Source organism: Indicator indicator, chromosome 23 (genome assembly GCF_027791375.1).
Source record: "Indicator indicator isolate 239-I01 chromosome 23, UM_Iind_1.1, whole genome shotgun sequence".
NCBI lineage: Eukaryota > Metazoa > Chordata > Aves > Piciformes > Indicatoridae > Indicator > Indicator indicator.
The window spans coordinates 6,567,658-6,582,264 of record NC_072032.1 but is presented as its reverse complement, the minus strand read 5'-3'; the positions used below and the strand labels follow the sequence as shown (position 1 = coordinate 6,582,264).

Below are 14,607 nucleotides of genomic sequence, written 5' to 3'. Positions count from 1 at the left end.
GCCAAATGCTGTCATTTTGATCACAGATTTTTTAACTGAGGTAGAGAGGAAGATTGCCAAGATGGTGATGCAAGCTTAGAAGAGGGTGCTTAGATGGGAGAGAACTAGGGGAGGAAAAATTGCTTTAAAGCACTGCATGTTAACGCTCAAAGTCTAAATTGGTAACTGATATTGGGGCAGATAAAGCAAGTGAATTTAATTCATAAACTCCTGAGATGTAGTCTTCTTTACATCTTGACTGTATAAAAAATCTGGTATTTAAGTCACTGAGAGAACTGGGTATTGCTTGTCTTCTTATTAGCAGCCTTCCAGTATTTGAAGGAAGCTTCCAGGAGAGCTGGAGAGGGATTTCTGACAAAAGTGGAGGAAGAAGCTGGATTTAGATGAGACATGAGGAAGAAATTCTTCCCCTTGAGGATGCTGAAGCACTGGAACAGGTTGCCCAGAGAAGCTGTGGAGGTTTCAAGCCTGGCAGTGTTCAAAGGCAGGTTGGATGAGGCCGTGAGCAAGCAGCTCTGGTAGAAGCCCATGGCAGGGGGGCTGGAGCTACATGTTCTTAAAGGTCTCTTCCAACCCGAACCACTCTAGGATTCTTATTAAAGAGCAACAGGATTTTGACTTGATCCTTTTAGCTAACAACAGCTGTGTGATGTTTGTTGTTTATTTCTTCTTCCTATACAACCTGGCTATGGAGAGGTTGCAAGTAGATGCCCTATGGTGACATCTGAGAAGTGCTTTTCTAGCCAAGACAGCCATGGCTAGTTACGGAGTACAGATTTGTGTCCCCTTCCCCTAAAGCATGCAAATAAGCTTTACTTAGCCTATTTATCTCTGTAGGCTTTGTCTATCATTCTGCAACTTGCTAGTTGGTTTTGTCTTGAACTTTCTAGCTTGAGGTGGTGTTTAATTCCAGACCAAATCAGTGAAACACTTGAATGCTGTAAGACCTTCATATGAAATAAAAAAGGGTAAACCAGTGGCTTATATTCATCATCATTTGGTGATAGCTGTCCTGTAGAATTGTTATCCTTGCCTTGTAAGCCTCTTGGATTCCAATTTTATTGTCTCCTGTGGTTTGAGTAGCATCAACGTACAGGCAAGACTTGCTCTAAAGCACCTGTTGCTCCATAGCCTTTCCAAAGAGCTATTTTTAATTTCTTAGGTTGTAGAGGGAAGGACAGCCCACCTGTGGGGGAGAAAACAGATGAAATACTTATCATAGTTGTGTGGTGCAGTGCCAGGTACCTGAAGCACAGGCAGCATTTCTGGGCTGTGCCTCTGCCGCCACGGGAGGCTGAGTGCACTGCAGGAAAAAAGAACTAAAAGGTGAGCAGAGAGCCAGGGAGTGCTGGGAAATCCCCTCTGCTCTCTGGCTCGCTGTTTGCAGTCTGAGGTATGCAGGGTTTGATTTATGGGCTTTCTGGGAAGTTGGGAAATCTGACAGAGATAGTGCTGCCCACTAGCACTGGGGGAACAGGAAGTAGCAAAGGAAACAAGTCACTGCCTAGGCGTCCCTCCTGGCCACAGAGCAGCTGCACAAGCAGTTGGGGCAGGGTTTCTTTTCCTTTTGTGTGTTGGGTGTACAGCAGCCACTGCAGTCTCTTTCAACCTTGTAACACAGGAGAAGGGGAGAAGTGCAGAGATGTTCCTGTCATGCCTGAGAGGGGTCACAAGTTATTAATGGCTTTGTCCTCACAAAGGAAACAGTCATTTGGTGAAACTGTCAGCAGAAGAACCATGTGTCGATCAGCCACCAGGTCAGTGCAACTCTGGCTTCTGTCATCTTTTCTCTTTTAGGTAGAGAGCAGACTAAAACTAAGTAGAATATGGTATCTGGGGTAAAATACTTTTAACTCCTGCAGAAAATTCAAGGGTAAAAAAAAAAGTGGAAAGGGGAAGAGCTGAAGTGAGTGTTGGTTGAAAACATTTGCCAGGAAAAAAAAAACCAAATTGAAGCAAGTTAAGCTAAGCAAACTTACTTAGAAGAATGTTTCTCAGTCAGGCTTAAGTTCTCCATTCCCTTTGTCTTGTAAGATTTATTTGACCTCACAGTGTTTGTACTGTGCTATTAATCTATCTGGGAAGCTATTGTGAAAGGGGCTGTTAGAAGTATTAAGGAATGGAATGAGTATCCCAAAAAAATAAGAGGGATATGGAAGAGTATTTTGGAAATACTGGGAATGCTTAATAACTGGGAAAGTGACATGGAATTTTTGTAGCAAGCAGTGTTAAGAACAGATGGGAAATGTTTAGATGATTGAACTGGACAACCAGTTTTTGTCCAGAATTGCTGGGAACACACTGGGGAAGCTTTTATTTTACAGTTCTGATGTATGTAACACTGCCTCAGTTTGGGCTAAGCCTTTTGTAGAGACTGAAACTTCAGTCTCCCTCTGTATCATATCACAGTCTCACAGTATATCAGAGATTGGAAGGGACCTCAAGAGATCATCAGGTCCAAACCCCTGCCAGAGCAGCATCACTTAGGGTAGTCTGCACAGGAATGCATCCAGGTGAGTTTGGAAAGTCTCCATAGAAGGAGACTCCACAACCACCCCGGGGCAGCCTGTTCCAGTGCTCCATATGAGGAATGCATTTGTTGTAAGTTATGTTACATCGGTAAGGTTGTATGAAGCTTACATTCAGAAGGAAACTAGCATCTGGCTTCACTAGGTTTTACTTTCAAAACAGGATTTAAAGATCAGAGGTTCTGAGGTATTAAGGAGTTGAAAATGTTCTGGGACATAGTTGGCACAGAGATACTTGTTACAAATTCACATCAGGTTTAGTTTTTGCACTGCAGCTCTGGAGGGTGTTTTTCATTTGTTTTCAGCACGATCAAACTGAGCTCCAGGACAGACCATAAATACGGTTAGAACAAGTGAGAACTTTTAATACAACTCCTGGCAGCTGTAGTTTCAGAGATGAGGGTAATGTGTTTTCACGCCTATATGCTGCGAGAGACTGATCACATCTGCCATGTGTCCTGCTGAAGTTAAAAAAGAACTGAGGAGTCCTGGCTCTCCCAGAACGCAATCCATAGTTGAATCAGCTTGTGCTTGATTTAATTGGGCTGAAGGCCAGTAGCTCATAAGGCCAAAAGGGGTAAGTGTTCTCCCATAATGTAATCCAGACCTTTAATGTGGCAGAATTTTATTTCTACTTGTGGGTGGACTTTTAACCTGTAAAGTTATGCCCTAGCCTCCAGTCTAACTATATTCTTTCTATGCTAATTGAGGGGATAGGTTAAAACTGCTTCAGATGCAGCCATTTGCATACTACACACCACCAGAAATCTGCACTCCCTTTAGAGTTTGAGGCTGGTAAAAGTATTGTGATGATTCAGAAGAAATTTCAGTATCAGACTGGCAGTATCTGGCTTACATGATGAAGCATTCAGTTTCACTTTTTTCATGCTGTTGTGACTTTCATGGCACCTAAAATAAACCCCCCAGCTTATTGTAATAGTATCACAGTGGGGAAACTACAGTCATGGTAGACTTGGACATACATCAGCAATACACTGCAAATAGGTTTGGTTTTTAGTCTGCAGACCAGTTTGCAGATATGAAGTAGTCACAGTAGTAATTGTATAAGCTTTGCATCATGCTCGAGGGTGCCAACTGCACTGTTCTTTACAAAAGCACTGCTGAGGGGTGAATGATGAAGTTCTGGCCCACCTTTTCTGCTCTTACACTGTAAAGCCCAACATCTCCTTCACAGGCATGGGATTGTCCTGGGGATCATCTGAGAAAAAAACACAATGCAAGGCTTCTGCTCTCTGCTGCCAATGTCTTCTGCTTCAGGGAGTTCAGCTCAGTGCTGTTGTAGTGGGGGAGAAGGCTGATTCAATAGGCACTTAGACTGGGGTTTAGGCCATGATGGAAAACTTAATTTTAAAATATTCATCTAGCTCATCAGAATAAAGTGTGTAGCTCTTACTAGAAGCTTCTATAAGGCAATTATCTTGAGTAAAGTTACTTTCTGTTTGTAACAGAGTTAAAGAGAGGATGGTTGGGCTCTGATTACACATGGTGTGCCCTTTCTGTTAAATTTGTTGTCAGCTCCACAGAAGAGACTCTGCTGATGCACCCTGGGGGGAAAAGGTGTAATAGAGTCTTTGGCTTGGAGTCTGAGAATGTCACTGGATAAGAAACAAGTGGAAATTCTTTCTGTTCTTAATGATCATGGAGCTAACAGACTCTACAGGGCCTTAAGTGCTTCCTATTGTGTATACCTGGTAATGCAACATCAGTCTGTGCTTCATGTAAGGTAATAAAAAATTCAGAAGAGGAATATCAGGAGTGGAAGGAACCATTTCAGTGAGCTAAAGTTGACCCTATTGTAGATGCCGAGACCAGAAGAATCTTTAAGAGCATCCATTCTTTCCTTCTTCCCACCCCTACAATAAAGCTCCTGTGGTTATCTCATCTTGACAGCTTTCTCCCAGCAGCTTAATGCATGATATCATCTAGTGTCCTAGAGCTGCTTTGTACTGTCAAAAAAAAAAAAAAAAAAAAAAAAGAGAAAAATCTGCTTGGGACTAGATTCAAAGTACTTAAATGGATCTTAGAAGCCTGACTCAAACATTTCAATTCAGAATACCGAAGTCCTCCCTATGTGACTGCAAATGAAAGTGCTTGAGAAGCCTACAGATGTAATGGGAAGTGCTGTAAGCCACAAAGAGATCCAGAAAATAGATAGAGCACCCTTTGAATCTATTGAAAGCCTTTATATAGGGTGCTGTATTTGGTGAGCTCTGTCATGTGTACTTGGCTGTGGAGTTCAAATGCATCTCCGTTTGATTACTCGGCTGGGATGGGGAAGTCCTGAGGTTTGGTCTCTGTTCTCAGGATTGTTTTATAGTGAGTAGTCAAAAGTAAGAAATGATCATCAATAGAGGAAGCAGAACCTGACACTCTGCTGTCCTTTCCCTTCGTTTAAATCCTGTAGTTAACACAATGCAGAACTGGATTTTTTTTTTTTCTCCTGCTTGTTCCAGTGCCTCCATGAGTTGGTTATTCTTTTATGTTTGCTTGATATGCTGGATTTTCAGGTGAAGGAGAAAATGCCCTATCCAGGCACACTTTAGTGAGTAGTCTAACTAGTCTGCTCCTGCAGAGAAGGCCAACATAACCTAGTCAAATATTTGTTTTCTGTATTTACCTAGGGTGGCATACCCTTGTCCCCAGTGTTTGCCATTGGCTTCCTAAAAATCTCAGCTCATGGCTGTTTTGGATAACCTCTCCAAGACACTTAACTCTGCCACTTCTGATCTGTTTTCAGCCTAAGTGCATCACACTGGAACAGTTTCATACCAATGTCTACGTGCTTGAGTCCTCTCTCGTTCTGTTCTTTGTGGTGAGAGCAGCCCCATGGTGAACCTGAAGCTGTTGGATGGCATTGAGGCTATGTTAGAATTAGTTCAAGAAAACCCACAGTGGAGTATATTGGTCTGAATAAAAAAAAAAATCCATTTTTACTTAATCTTTTCACTGAGTGTAACTAAAAACAGACTGAAACGACTTAATTTGTAATGTTCGAATCTTGATGTGCCTGTTCTTAAAAGAAAAATGTAGCCTTGGCCTTGCCTTTGAGTTCCTCATTTCAAGGAAATCACTCTTAGCAGTACTTGCAGCCTGGTTTCATGTCAGCAGCCAGCTCTCCATTTCCCTCACTTAAACTTCTCTGCAAGATGTGGAGAGATCATTAGAAGGAATTTTTTGGGGGATATGTTTATTGACTTCTGTTACCTTTAAAAAAAAAATCTGACAAGCTTTAAATATCTGTGTGTAACTCCTTCATGGGCCTGTTAACACATTGCTGCTGCTGCTGCTAGAAATTTCATTGTGGAGGAGAAGGAAGAGGAAGGAACAACTCTGCTTGGAAAGATCTCAATCGCATAATAGGGACAGAGAGGAAATAGCAGAAGGAAGGATACAGCCGAATAAAACAAACAATTTACCTTTTGGGGAGCAGGAAGGTCCTTTAGGGGAAAAGGAGAAGCAAACAGGATCTATTAGATTTCAGTCCTCCACTAAAGACTGTTCAGATCTAAAACATCCTTGCTTCACCAGAAACTAATTAACTGGAACTTCATTAGTTTGCCTTTTACTTGGAGAGATTAGCCCAACACCTGAGGCTAAGAGCCCTTTTGTATAGGGCAAACTTCTCCTTCAGTTCATGTATGATTTCTTTTCCCTATTGCACAGTAGAATTTTTAGCCTAGCTTTGTTAGGAGCTGAAGAAAGGAAGGTCTCATAGTGATGTATCAGACAGAAAAAGCTACTAAAGAAGCTAACCTGTTTAGGATGATAGCAGAAAGAGTGGTAGCTGCAGAAGTGCTTGGTATTAATAATTGATAGAGAAATTAAATGGAAGCCTGCAGCAATCTGAGCTGAGCTCCATGTGCACAGGATGCTGTCAGGTATGACATCCAGTGTCAGATTATACACTGATGCTTTCATTCAGAGTAAATCATGTAAGCATTAAGGAGTAAGTAGCACAGGATACTGCAGCTACTGATTATGACTGCTGATCCCTCATCATACAGAAAATAGCATTGTATGGATGTGTGTGGCGTAGAACTTTGGAGAAGAGGCTGATTTCCTTTTTTCCTCACCAGCCTGATTAAATCTCACAGTATTATCTGTGACACTTGAAAATACAAATACTTAAACATTTGCTGAGCACTCTTCCATTGTTTCGGCAGCTGTCAGTCACTTTTGAGAGCTGTATAAAAATAAATTGGGACTTTTTGCACCGTGGTTTTTTTATGTTACAAACTTCCTGGAATCTCTGAACACCCGTCTGTGCTACATACTTGCCAGCATGTTAGTTGTTTGGAAGACTTGGTTAAGGAAGCAAGCTTTGTTTCTTGGTGCTCATTTCTTCAAGTAAAATCTTAAGTTTTAAACTGCTTTTTAATTCTTCTAAACTGCAGGACAATGGCCTCGCAGGAGCAGGTCTGGCCAGTCCCAATGAAGGCAATTGGAGCACAAAACCTTTTGACAATGCCTGGAGGAGTGACCAAATCAGGGTATCTTCATAAAAAAGGAGGCACCCAGCTGCAGATTCTGAAGTGTAAGTTGAATGAGGTATTAACTAACTGAAGTGTTTCAGATGCTTATCTTTGGGGCCCTTAGCACATTTCATGTTAGCAGGCTATTCCATGAAGCTGTTCTTCCTTTTGCTCTGTACTGCTTTACAGTTGTACTGCATGGAAGAATTCCCTTTAATTGTTTTGGAACTGTAAATCTTGGATAGAAATGTTGTTGTTGATTTTTCTTTTGCTTGGTTAAATCTCCTCCCAAGTCCTTCACAAGTAAGATTTATCAAGACACAAACAGATTCCTGGGAGATGTATTGTTTTCAAATATTCTTTTCTAAGAGAAATTAGTACTCTCTTTTTTTCCAGATGGGTGTTATGTACTGGAAAAATAGTTCCATCTCCTCCTGCTGTTGTGAAATGGAAATTTGCTCCCTGCCAACATTAGGCTGTACTTAAAAAGCAGCAATTCCTTTTGGAATCAGAGTCTATTTACATGGAGAGAACTTAAGATTCGTGGTTTATTTATGCACTCTTTGTTTGCTCTCCTGGTGTATAAATAAACTGTGCTTATATAGTTAATGACAAAGGTTGCAGCCTTTGATAAAGAAAGGAGCATTGGCCCCCTTGAAAAAATAAAAAATATCACTTTATCAGCAGCTTTATGAGCTTGAGGTGAAAGAAGAAAGGGAGATACCATCATGGTTTTGGGATGGACATAAATAGTACCTGTAGCCTGTGGCTGCCATCCTGCTGTTTGTTTTAGGTTGCATTTTTACATTAGCTTATTCCTCTAGGAAGGAGCTCAAGTGGAGGTCAGGCCTACAGCCTCTTCAGCTTCTCTTGAAGTCACCACATCAGCTGCCTCTCAAATGAGGGAACTGTGAATGGACAGCTTTACCCTGTGACTTATCATCAATAAGTTGTCACTTAACTAATTTGTGCTCTTTACTAATGATTAATAAGATTACTAAAAGCTTAAACAATTCTACCCAAGTTAAGAGGCTCTAGTTAATGTACTGCCTTTGGATTTATATTTTGCTCATATCTTTATCTTTTCAGGGCCATTGAGATTTGTGATTATCCATGAGGGATGTATTTACTACTTTAAGAGCAGCACATCTGCATCTCCACAGGGTGCATTTTCTTTGAATGGTTACAACAGGTGAGTGACAAATAACTTGTAACACCCAAGATCCTTTTACTTAATGCAGGATTTTCTTTTCTAACAGCTACATCTGTTGTTTGGGTTAAGCACTGATCTGGGATCCCAAGAGATGTATTCCTTTGAAATTGTGTATGTGATGTTCCACATGCTTTGCAAGTGTATAGGCTTCCTCTGTTAAAATGCAGTGGGTTAACTCTTGCTACTGACTTCATGCAGACTTTGCACATCCAGAGGTAATGGATTCAATGCAATTCATCGAAACTATGGGACAGGTCAAAACATCTATTTCCAAGTCTGCTGGTGCTTCAACTAGTGCCCTGTTGCCTGTCAGCACTCCTGACAGGAGTGGCTTTCTGCCACCTGTGCTTCTGAATGGAGAAGTACTACAGATGCACACATGAGGGGTTTATGCTATTTTCCTGGGTTTGGAGGTTATTTCTGTAAGGCAGAATTGGTCAGTTGAACTGCTTTCTAGCAGAGCTTTGTGACTTGCACAGCAGAACTAACCTTACAGCTGAAGGTTTTTATCTACTGGTGGTTCTGTTTCTCAGGGTTATGCGGGCAGCTGAGGAGACAACATCAAGCAATGTGTTTCCTTTCAAGTTAGTTCACATTAGCAAGAAGCACAGGACGTGGTTTTTCTCAGCTTCTTCTGAAGATGAACGAAAGGTAACCTTCTTCAGTTTAATTGTCCTTGGAGAAGAAAGTGAATCTTGGAATCCCCTAAGATCTAAATGAACTGGACACACAGCTGTCACTGGAGTTTGGGCTTCTCTGAACATCATGTCTCAAGTTTCAACTATGCAGTTAGCATTAGTTCAAGTTGTGATTTAGGGAATGGCTGTAAGTGACATACTCAATGGCATGGGTTTTTTCTTTATTTTTAGTCAGGGAACAAATATTTGTATGTTAAGCCTTTGATAAAGTAGAGAAGCTGTTCAATGAAATCTATCGCCCGTAAACATACAATGAAGAAGTAGCTGAGTTTGGAAATAACAGCTTGAAATTTTCAAACTGAAAGTTGTAGTGTTTGATTCTGTTCTTGCAGCATTTTATCTAGTCAAACATTTTACTGGTAAGTTGTCACCCCAAAGTCAGGGATAAATACTGCTTCAGTGTAGGTTCCTTGCAATTACCCTGTTGTTACAGAGGACAGATCCTGTGTATCTTTGATGAATGATTTAAAGATGGATGTGTTGAATATTGTGTTTTTATTCTTATTTAGAATTGGATGCTATCCTTGAGGAAGGAAATTGATCACTACCATGAGAAAAAAGAAACAATAACAGAATTCAGGTATAACCCCTTAATCATTTGCTTTTCATCCCTTTTTCACTAGCTCTTGACAGTGTTTTTTAGGCTCTGGCACCTAGAAGTAATTTATTCTTAAATAAAACCATGTACAGTAAAGCGCAAGCATGAAAGGCCTTTCATACTGCATAGACAAAAATAAATCTTTTACTAAAAGAACGTTGTTTTACACAAAGATGACATTTAAAAGCATTAAAAGCAAAGCAGCTACATATCTGGCTGTTAACTGGGAAACAAGAATAGATTATTTCTGCTTTTCCAGTGTTCCTTTGCAGTGCTGCAGCTCTATGACAGTCATCTTCACTGTCCCAAGACCCACACAGTGATGCAGAAGTTCTCTGGCTTTTCTTTTTCAGTGACTCTGGCTCTGATGCAGACAGTTTCTATGGCTCAGTAGAACGTCCCATTGACATCAAGTATTCTCATCATTCAGCAGAAAATGAAGGTGACAAACTCACTTACCAATAAGATTTATTTGCTTATGTGCTGCTTCTGAATTCTGCAGGAATTATTCCCAGGGCGTAAGCAGACTGATCCAATTTGTAAATATACATTTTATTTTTTCTCAAGGTGTGTAGTTGTAATTTTAAAGCAGGAGCCCTAAACCATTAGTAAAAAGACATGGTAAAGATGTGTTAGTAAAATCCAACCTGAGGATCCTTGCCTCAAGCTTCAACAGAGTTCCTTCACCAGGCATTTTCCCACCTGCCCTGTCTGAGGGTAGGGCTGACCGGAGCTGCTGCTCTCCTTTGCTGAGAGGAAATGCTGGGCTGTTTTTCCAGGCTAGGACACAAACCTCTGTGAATCTCTAGGAAATCCGGTTCAGTTACTGCAAAGCAGAGGAAACCCTCATCAGCACTGCATGTAGGGTTGACTGCAGTACCTTCTGTGCTTGTGGGAGGGAAGGAGGGAATGCCATAGGAATTGTGTCAGGAAGCCTAGCAGAATGAAAATTAGGAAAACTAGAAGAGCTAACTGATTTTTACCAATTACTCTTACCTTTTAAAATCCATCTGGCAGGGGGGTTGGACTAGATGATCTTTCGAGGTCCCTTCCAGCCCTAAACATTCTGTGCTGCCTATTGTCCTTGAGGCTCTTATTGTAGCCAGTGAGGAGAAATCACTGCCTAGAAGCAGCATTTTTTTTTTCATACCTTGATCATTCTGACTTAAAGTCTGCATTGAAACTACAGTGTGATGCATTGTGTTGTTGCCAGAGCAAGGCAAAAGAGTTATTTGTCTTGTAGTCACTAGACTTCTGTATTGCAAAATTCTTACATGTTTCTTTGTTAAGATTAAGGTTGAGGTTAGGTTTGGGGGATTATTTGTTTTTTTTCCCAACTGGTTTTGCCAGTGCATCTCTGCAGATGACAGGAATTTTTTCTCAGGAAGGTTGTAACACTAGAAAGTGCCATCAGAAAGTAAATAGTAACTTCAAAGATGGATAAAATTTAATGTGCAATGTAGTTCATCTCCCACTGTTGTAAGTAGTGGCTTTCTTAACTGACATCAGAATATAAGCAAACTCCAGTCCCAGACAGCAGAGAAGTGGACCAAACCTTTATTTATTTATTTATTTATTTACCTCTTTTAAAATTCAACTGGCAAATATTTGTTAAAAAGCAATAGATACTCAATACCCTCCCTTGGTTCCAGGAGTACTTGTCAGCATCTGACAGATTGATTTTTATCTGCAGATTACGACCAGGAGGAAGAGGAGGAGTCTTACCTGCAGCCAGATACCTCGGACATAGTGAAAGATGGTATGGGATTTCTTTCTTTCCCTTCAGGAAAGTCCCCAGGGAAGGCAAGATTCATGTAGAATGCCAGATTATCCTTTTGGCTTGGTTGTGTCTAAAGCATTGCAGGTGATAAAATGACTGAAGGAATGCACAGTATTTAATGTTGAGAGGTATTTAGGGTCAAAAGTTCTTAGTAACAGCAGCAATAATTTACCAGAAGCATTGTATGCCTCTAAGTGCATGTTTTCCTGCCCTGGAAGGACCTGTGTGTGGTGGTCAGTCTGGAGCAGAGGCAATGCTTTTAGTGTAGCTTTTTTATTTTTAGCAAACAGAAAACTCTTTGCTAAGTCATTAGAAGCCATGCCCGAGTCAAAACTGCAGGAGTTTACTATAGCTAATTGTGCTGGAAGTTAAATGCTTATCAATATCTTAGGTAGTGTCAGACCAGATGCTGACAGAATATCAGAAAACAAGTGTGAAAAGCTCTCTGATGTAATGCACTTCCCCTCAGTGTGTCATATGTGTGTTTTGGGGGTTTTCTTCTGTAGATATGGTCCTGCCCCCAGCCTACCCTCCTCCACCAGTTCCTCATGTCAGAAAAGTCACTTACTCAGAATCAAGGGCAAACTCCTTCGCTGGCAAACCTTCCCCACCAGTGCCACCACCACCTCCTAAAAGAAGCTTGCCTGAGATCAAAGTGGAGGATCTCTTACACACCAGGGAACCCCAGCTGCAGTGCCGAGCTGAGCCTCACCTAAAGATGCTCTCCCCCAGCCGGAGACCCAGTGAACAGCTGCCCCCTGTGCCCCCTCTCTTCAAAAAGCCTGCGTGTGCCAAAGAGTCTTGCTCATTGCCTCCAGAGCCTCTGCCTCTAGCTCAAGTCCTTGCTACTTCAGAAGGATGTGAGAAGCTAAAAACCTTAAACCTTTCACCACGGACTCCTCCTCCAGTACCGAGCAATAAACCCAAGCTGTCACAGCTGACTGAAAAACCAGTAGAGCCCAGAGTGCCAAGAGAACCTGGTAAACCTGGACTGTTTGTACCACCAGTGCTCCCAAAACCACCTGTGCCAAGCCACCAGCCTCCTGCAATCAAGACTAGAGCAGAGAGGTCATGTCCCCAGTTACAGTAAGTATGAAACTCCACAACTGTGTTAGTTAACTCTGTCAGACAGGTTCCTCAGATTCACATCAACATGTTTCCATTACCTCCAGCACCCCTCTTGTCCTCAGTCTTGTGCCTTTTTGCCTCTCAGAGGTCCCTTCAAACCAAAATTCATCTGTAATGTGAGGGATAAACTGGAACTTGTTCTGCAGTTCCAGTTGTATTATCCCTTGAGTGGGTTTTGTATGTTTGCTCTGTTTTCCTAAGGAGATGTCCTTCAGGTTTTTTTCTCTTTCTGACAGGAGATCACCACCAGATGGACAGAGTTTTAGAAGCTTCTCATTTGAGAAACCAGCACTACCCTCCAAGCCAAAACAACCTGATGATGATTCTGATGATGACTATGAAAAAGTAAGAGCAAGATGATGATCCATGCTAAAAGAGTATTTTTTTTTCTTGCTTAAGTTACACTTTGAGGAACATTAAAAATTCATTATTTCAGGGGAAAAAATCCCTCAAAAAACCAACTTTCTGAAAGCACAGAGCTGTGGGATTTTTTTCTTTATTAATTTGTTTGTTTGGGCTTTAAGAAATGCCTTAATAGATTCTGGATTTTAATACTGGATGTAAAGGAGGATGAAGTCTAAAGTAAATCACCATTAATAATTTCATCTACTGGTGGATGTAGTTTACTTGCACAATGAGTTGCTAGTACTTTTTATGTGGTGATTCATTTTCTGCATAATTTTTACAGGTTGGGCTGCCTGCTTCAATATTCCTTAACACCTCTGAATCCTTCGAAGTTGAAAGGTAGGATGGGACTTTAAAATAGTTGCTTAGAAGTCCTACAAAAACCTGCACCCAAAGATCATTTTACTAGGTATTGTGTTTAAAAACACTATAGAACACTTTAAATTCCTTTAATGTGGAAATCACTTTTAGAGGTGTTATCTCAGCGCTCATAGAGCCATCTTGGTTGGAAAAGCCCTTTAGGATCATCCAGTCCAACCATTCTCTAACTCTACCAAGGCTGGTGCTAAACCATGCTCTTCAGCACCACATCTCTGCCTCTTTGAAAGACCTCCAGGGTTCAACCACCACCCTGGGGAGCCTGTTCCAGGGCTTGAGAACCCTTTCAGGGAAGAAGTTTCTTCTAATACCCAATCTGTGCTCATGTAGCAGTTGGAATTAATGCTACTTGCAGAGTGATTTTGCTCCATCTGGAGAAGGTTGTTCTGCCAGGATGCTGGTGGAACAGGAAGCCAGATTTCTGTACTGTCTTACTGGTTCAGATGCTAGAAGGGTGAAATTCTTTCAGCTGTGATATACTATGAATGACAACTGACATAGAGAGTCATATAAGAATTTTAAGGAGCTAGGCATTTATTTACCTGAGTCAGAAAATGCTCATCTATGTAACTGCTCTTTTATTTGTAGGACATTTAAAGCTAATAGCCCCCGGGGACAACCACAGAATGGCTTGTACTGTATTAGGAACTCATCTACTAAGCCTGGAAAGGTAACTTGCAATTGCTGCATCTATCCCTCCAAACCCCTTTTTGGTTTAGAGTTGCTGTATCTTCTGTATCATAAAATATTTAAATTAAATATGCTCTTTCCTTAAAGCAAGATAATCTGAGACAATCACTATCATAACTTGAGAGTTTTCTTGTCTTTTTAGACTGGGTTGTAACAGATTCTTCAATACAAATGGCAAATTTAATGTTGGGGGAATTTTCAACCCACTACACTGACTTAGAGCTTGTTAGCATGGACTGAAAATGTTGCATTTTTCTTCTTCAAGGTATTGGTTGTATGGGATGAAACTGCAGAAAAAGTGAGGAACTACAGGATCTTTGAAAAGGTCAGTAGCTGCACTGTGTGTTCACATCTAAATTTCAGCTCCAGTCACATCCTAAAGGAAGGAATCTTAAACTCCTGAGTTAAATTTGGAGTTATTTGTGTGAGTAGTTGGCAAAGCGTTACCTTGTTTCAAAGACTTTCTTTGTTCTGGTGATGATGTTTGGGGATTTTTTTTAAAACACTGAGTTGGAAAAATTTCTGCCAATGGTGACATACGTTCTTGTTCTGCAACAGGACTGCAAGTTTTACCTGGATTCAGACTTCATGTTTTTGAACATGGGGAGTTTGGTCGAATACTACAGCACTCATATCTTACCTAGTCATGACAGCCTGATGCTTCGGTGTCCTTATGGCTACTCCACACCAAGGTGA

The 14,607-nt window shown here is 41.1% G+C and overlaps 1 protein-coding gene across 1 annotated transcript; it reads left to right on the top strand.

Moving 5' to 3' along the window:
• The first annotated feature begins 1,653 nt into the window (after window positions 1-1,653).
• SH3BP2 (SH3 domain binding protein 2) lies at window positions 1,654-14,607 on the top strand. The gene is made up of 13 exons (XM_054391609.1): window positions 1,654-1,757; window positions 6,944-7,083; window positions 8,111-8,213; window positions 8,768-8,885; window positions 9,442-9,512; window positions 9,884-9,972; window positions 11,224-11,289; window positions 11,817-12,396; window positions 12,675-12,783; window positions 13,127-13,182; window positions 13,810-13,891; window positions 14,177-14,236; window positions 14,470-14,607. The coding sequence occupies exons 1-13, from the start codon at window positions 1,654-1,656 to the stop codon at window positions 14,605-14,607; spliced, it is 1,716 nt and encodes a 571-aa protein (XP_054247584.1).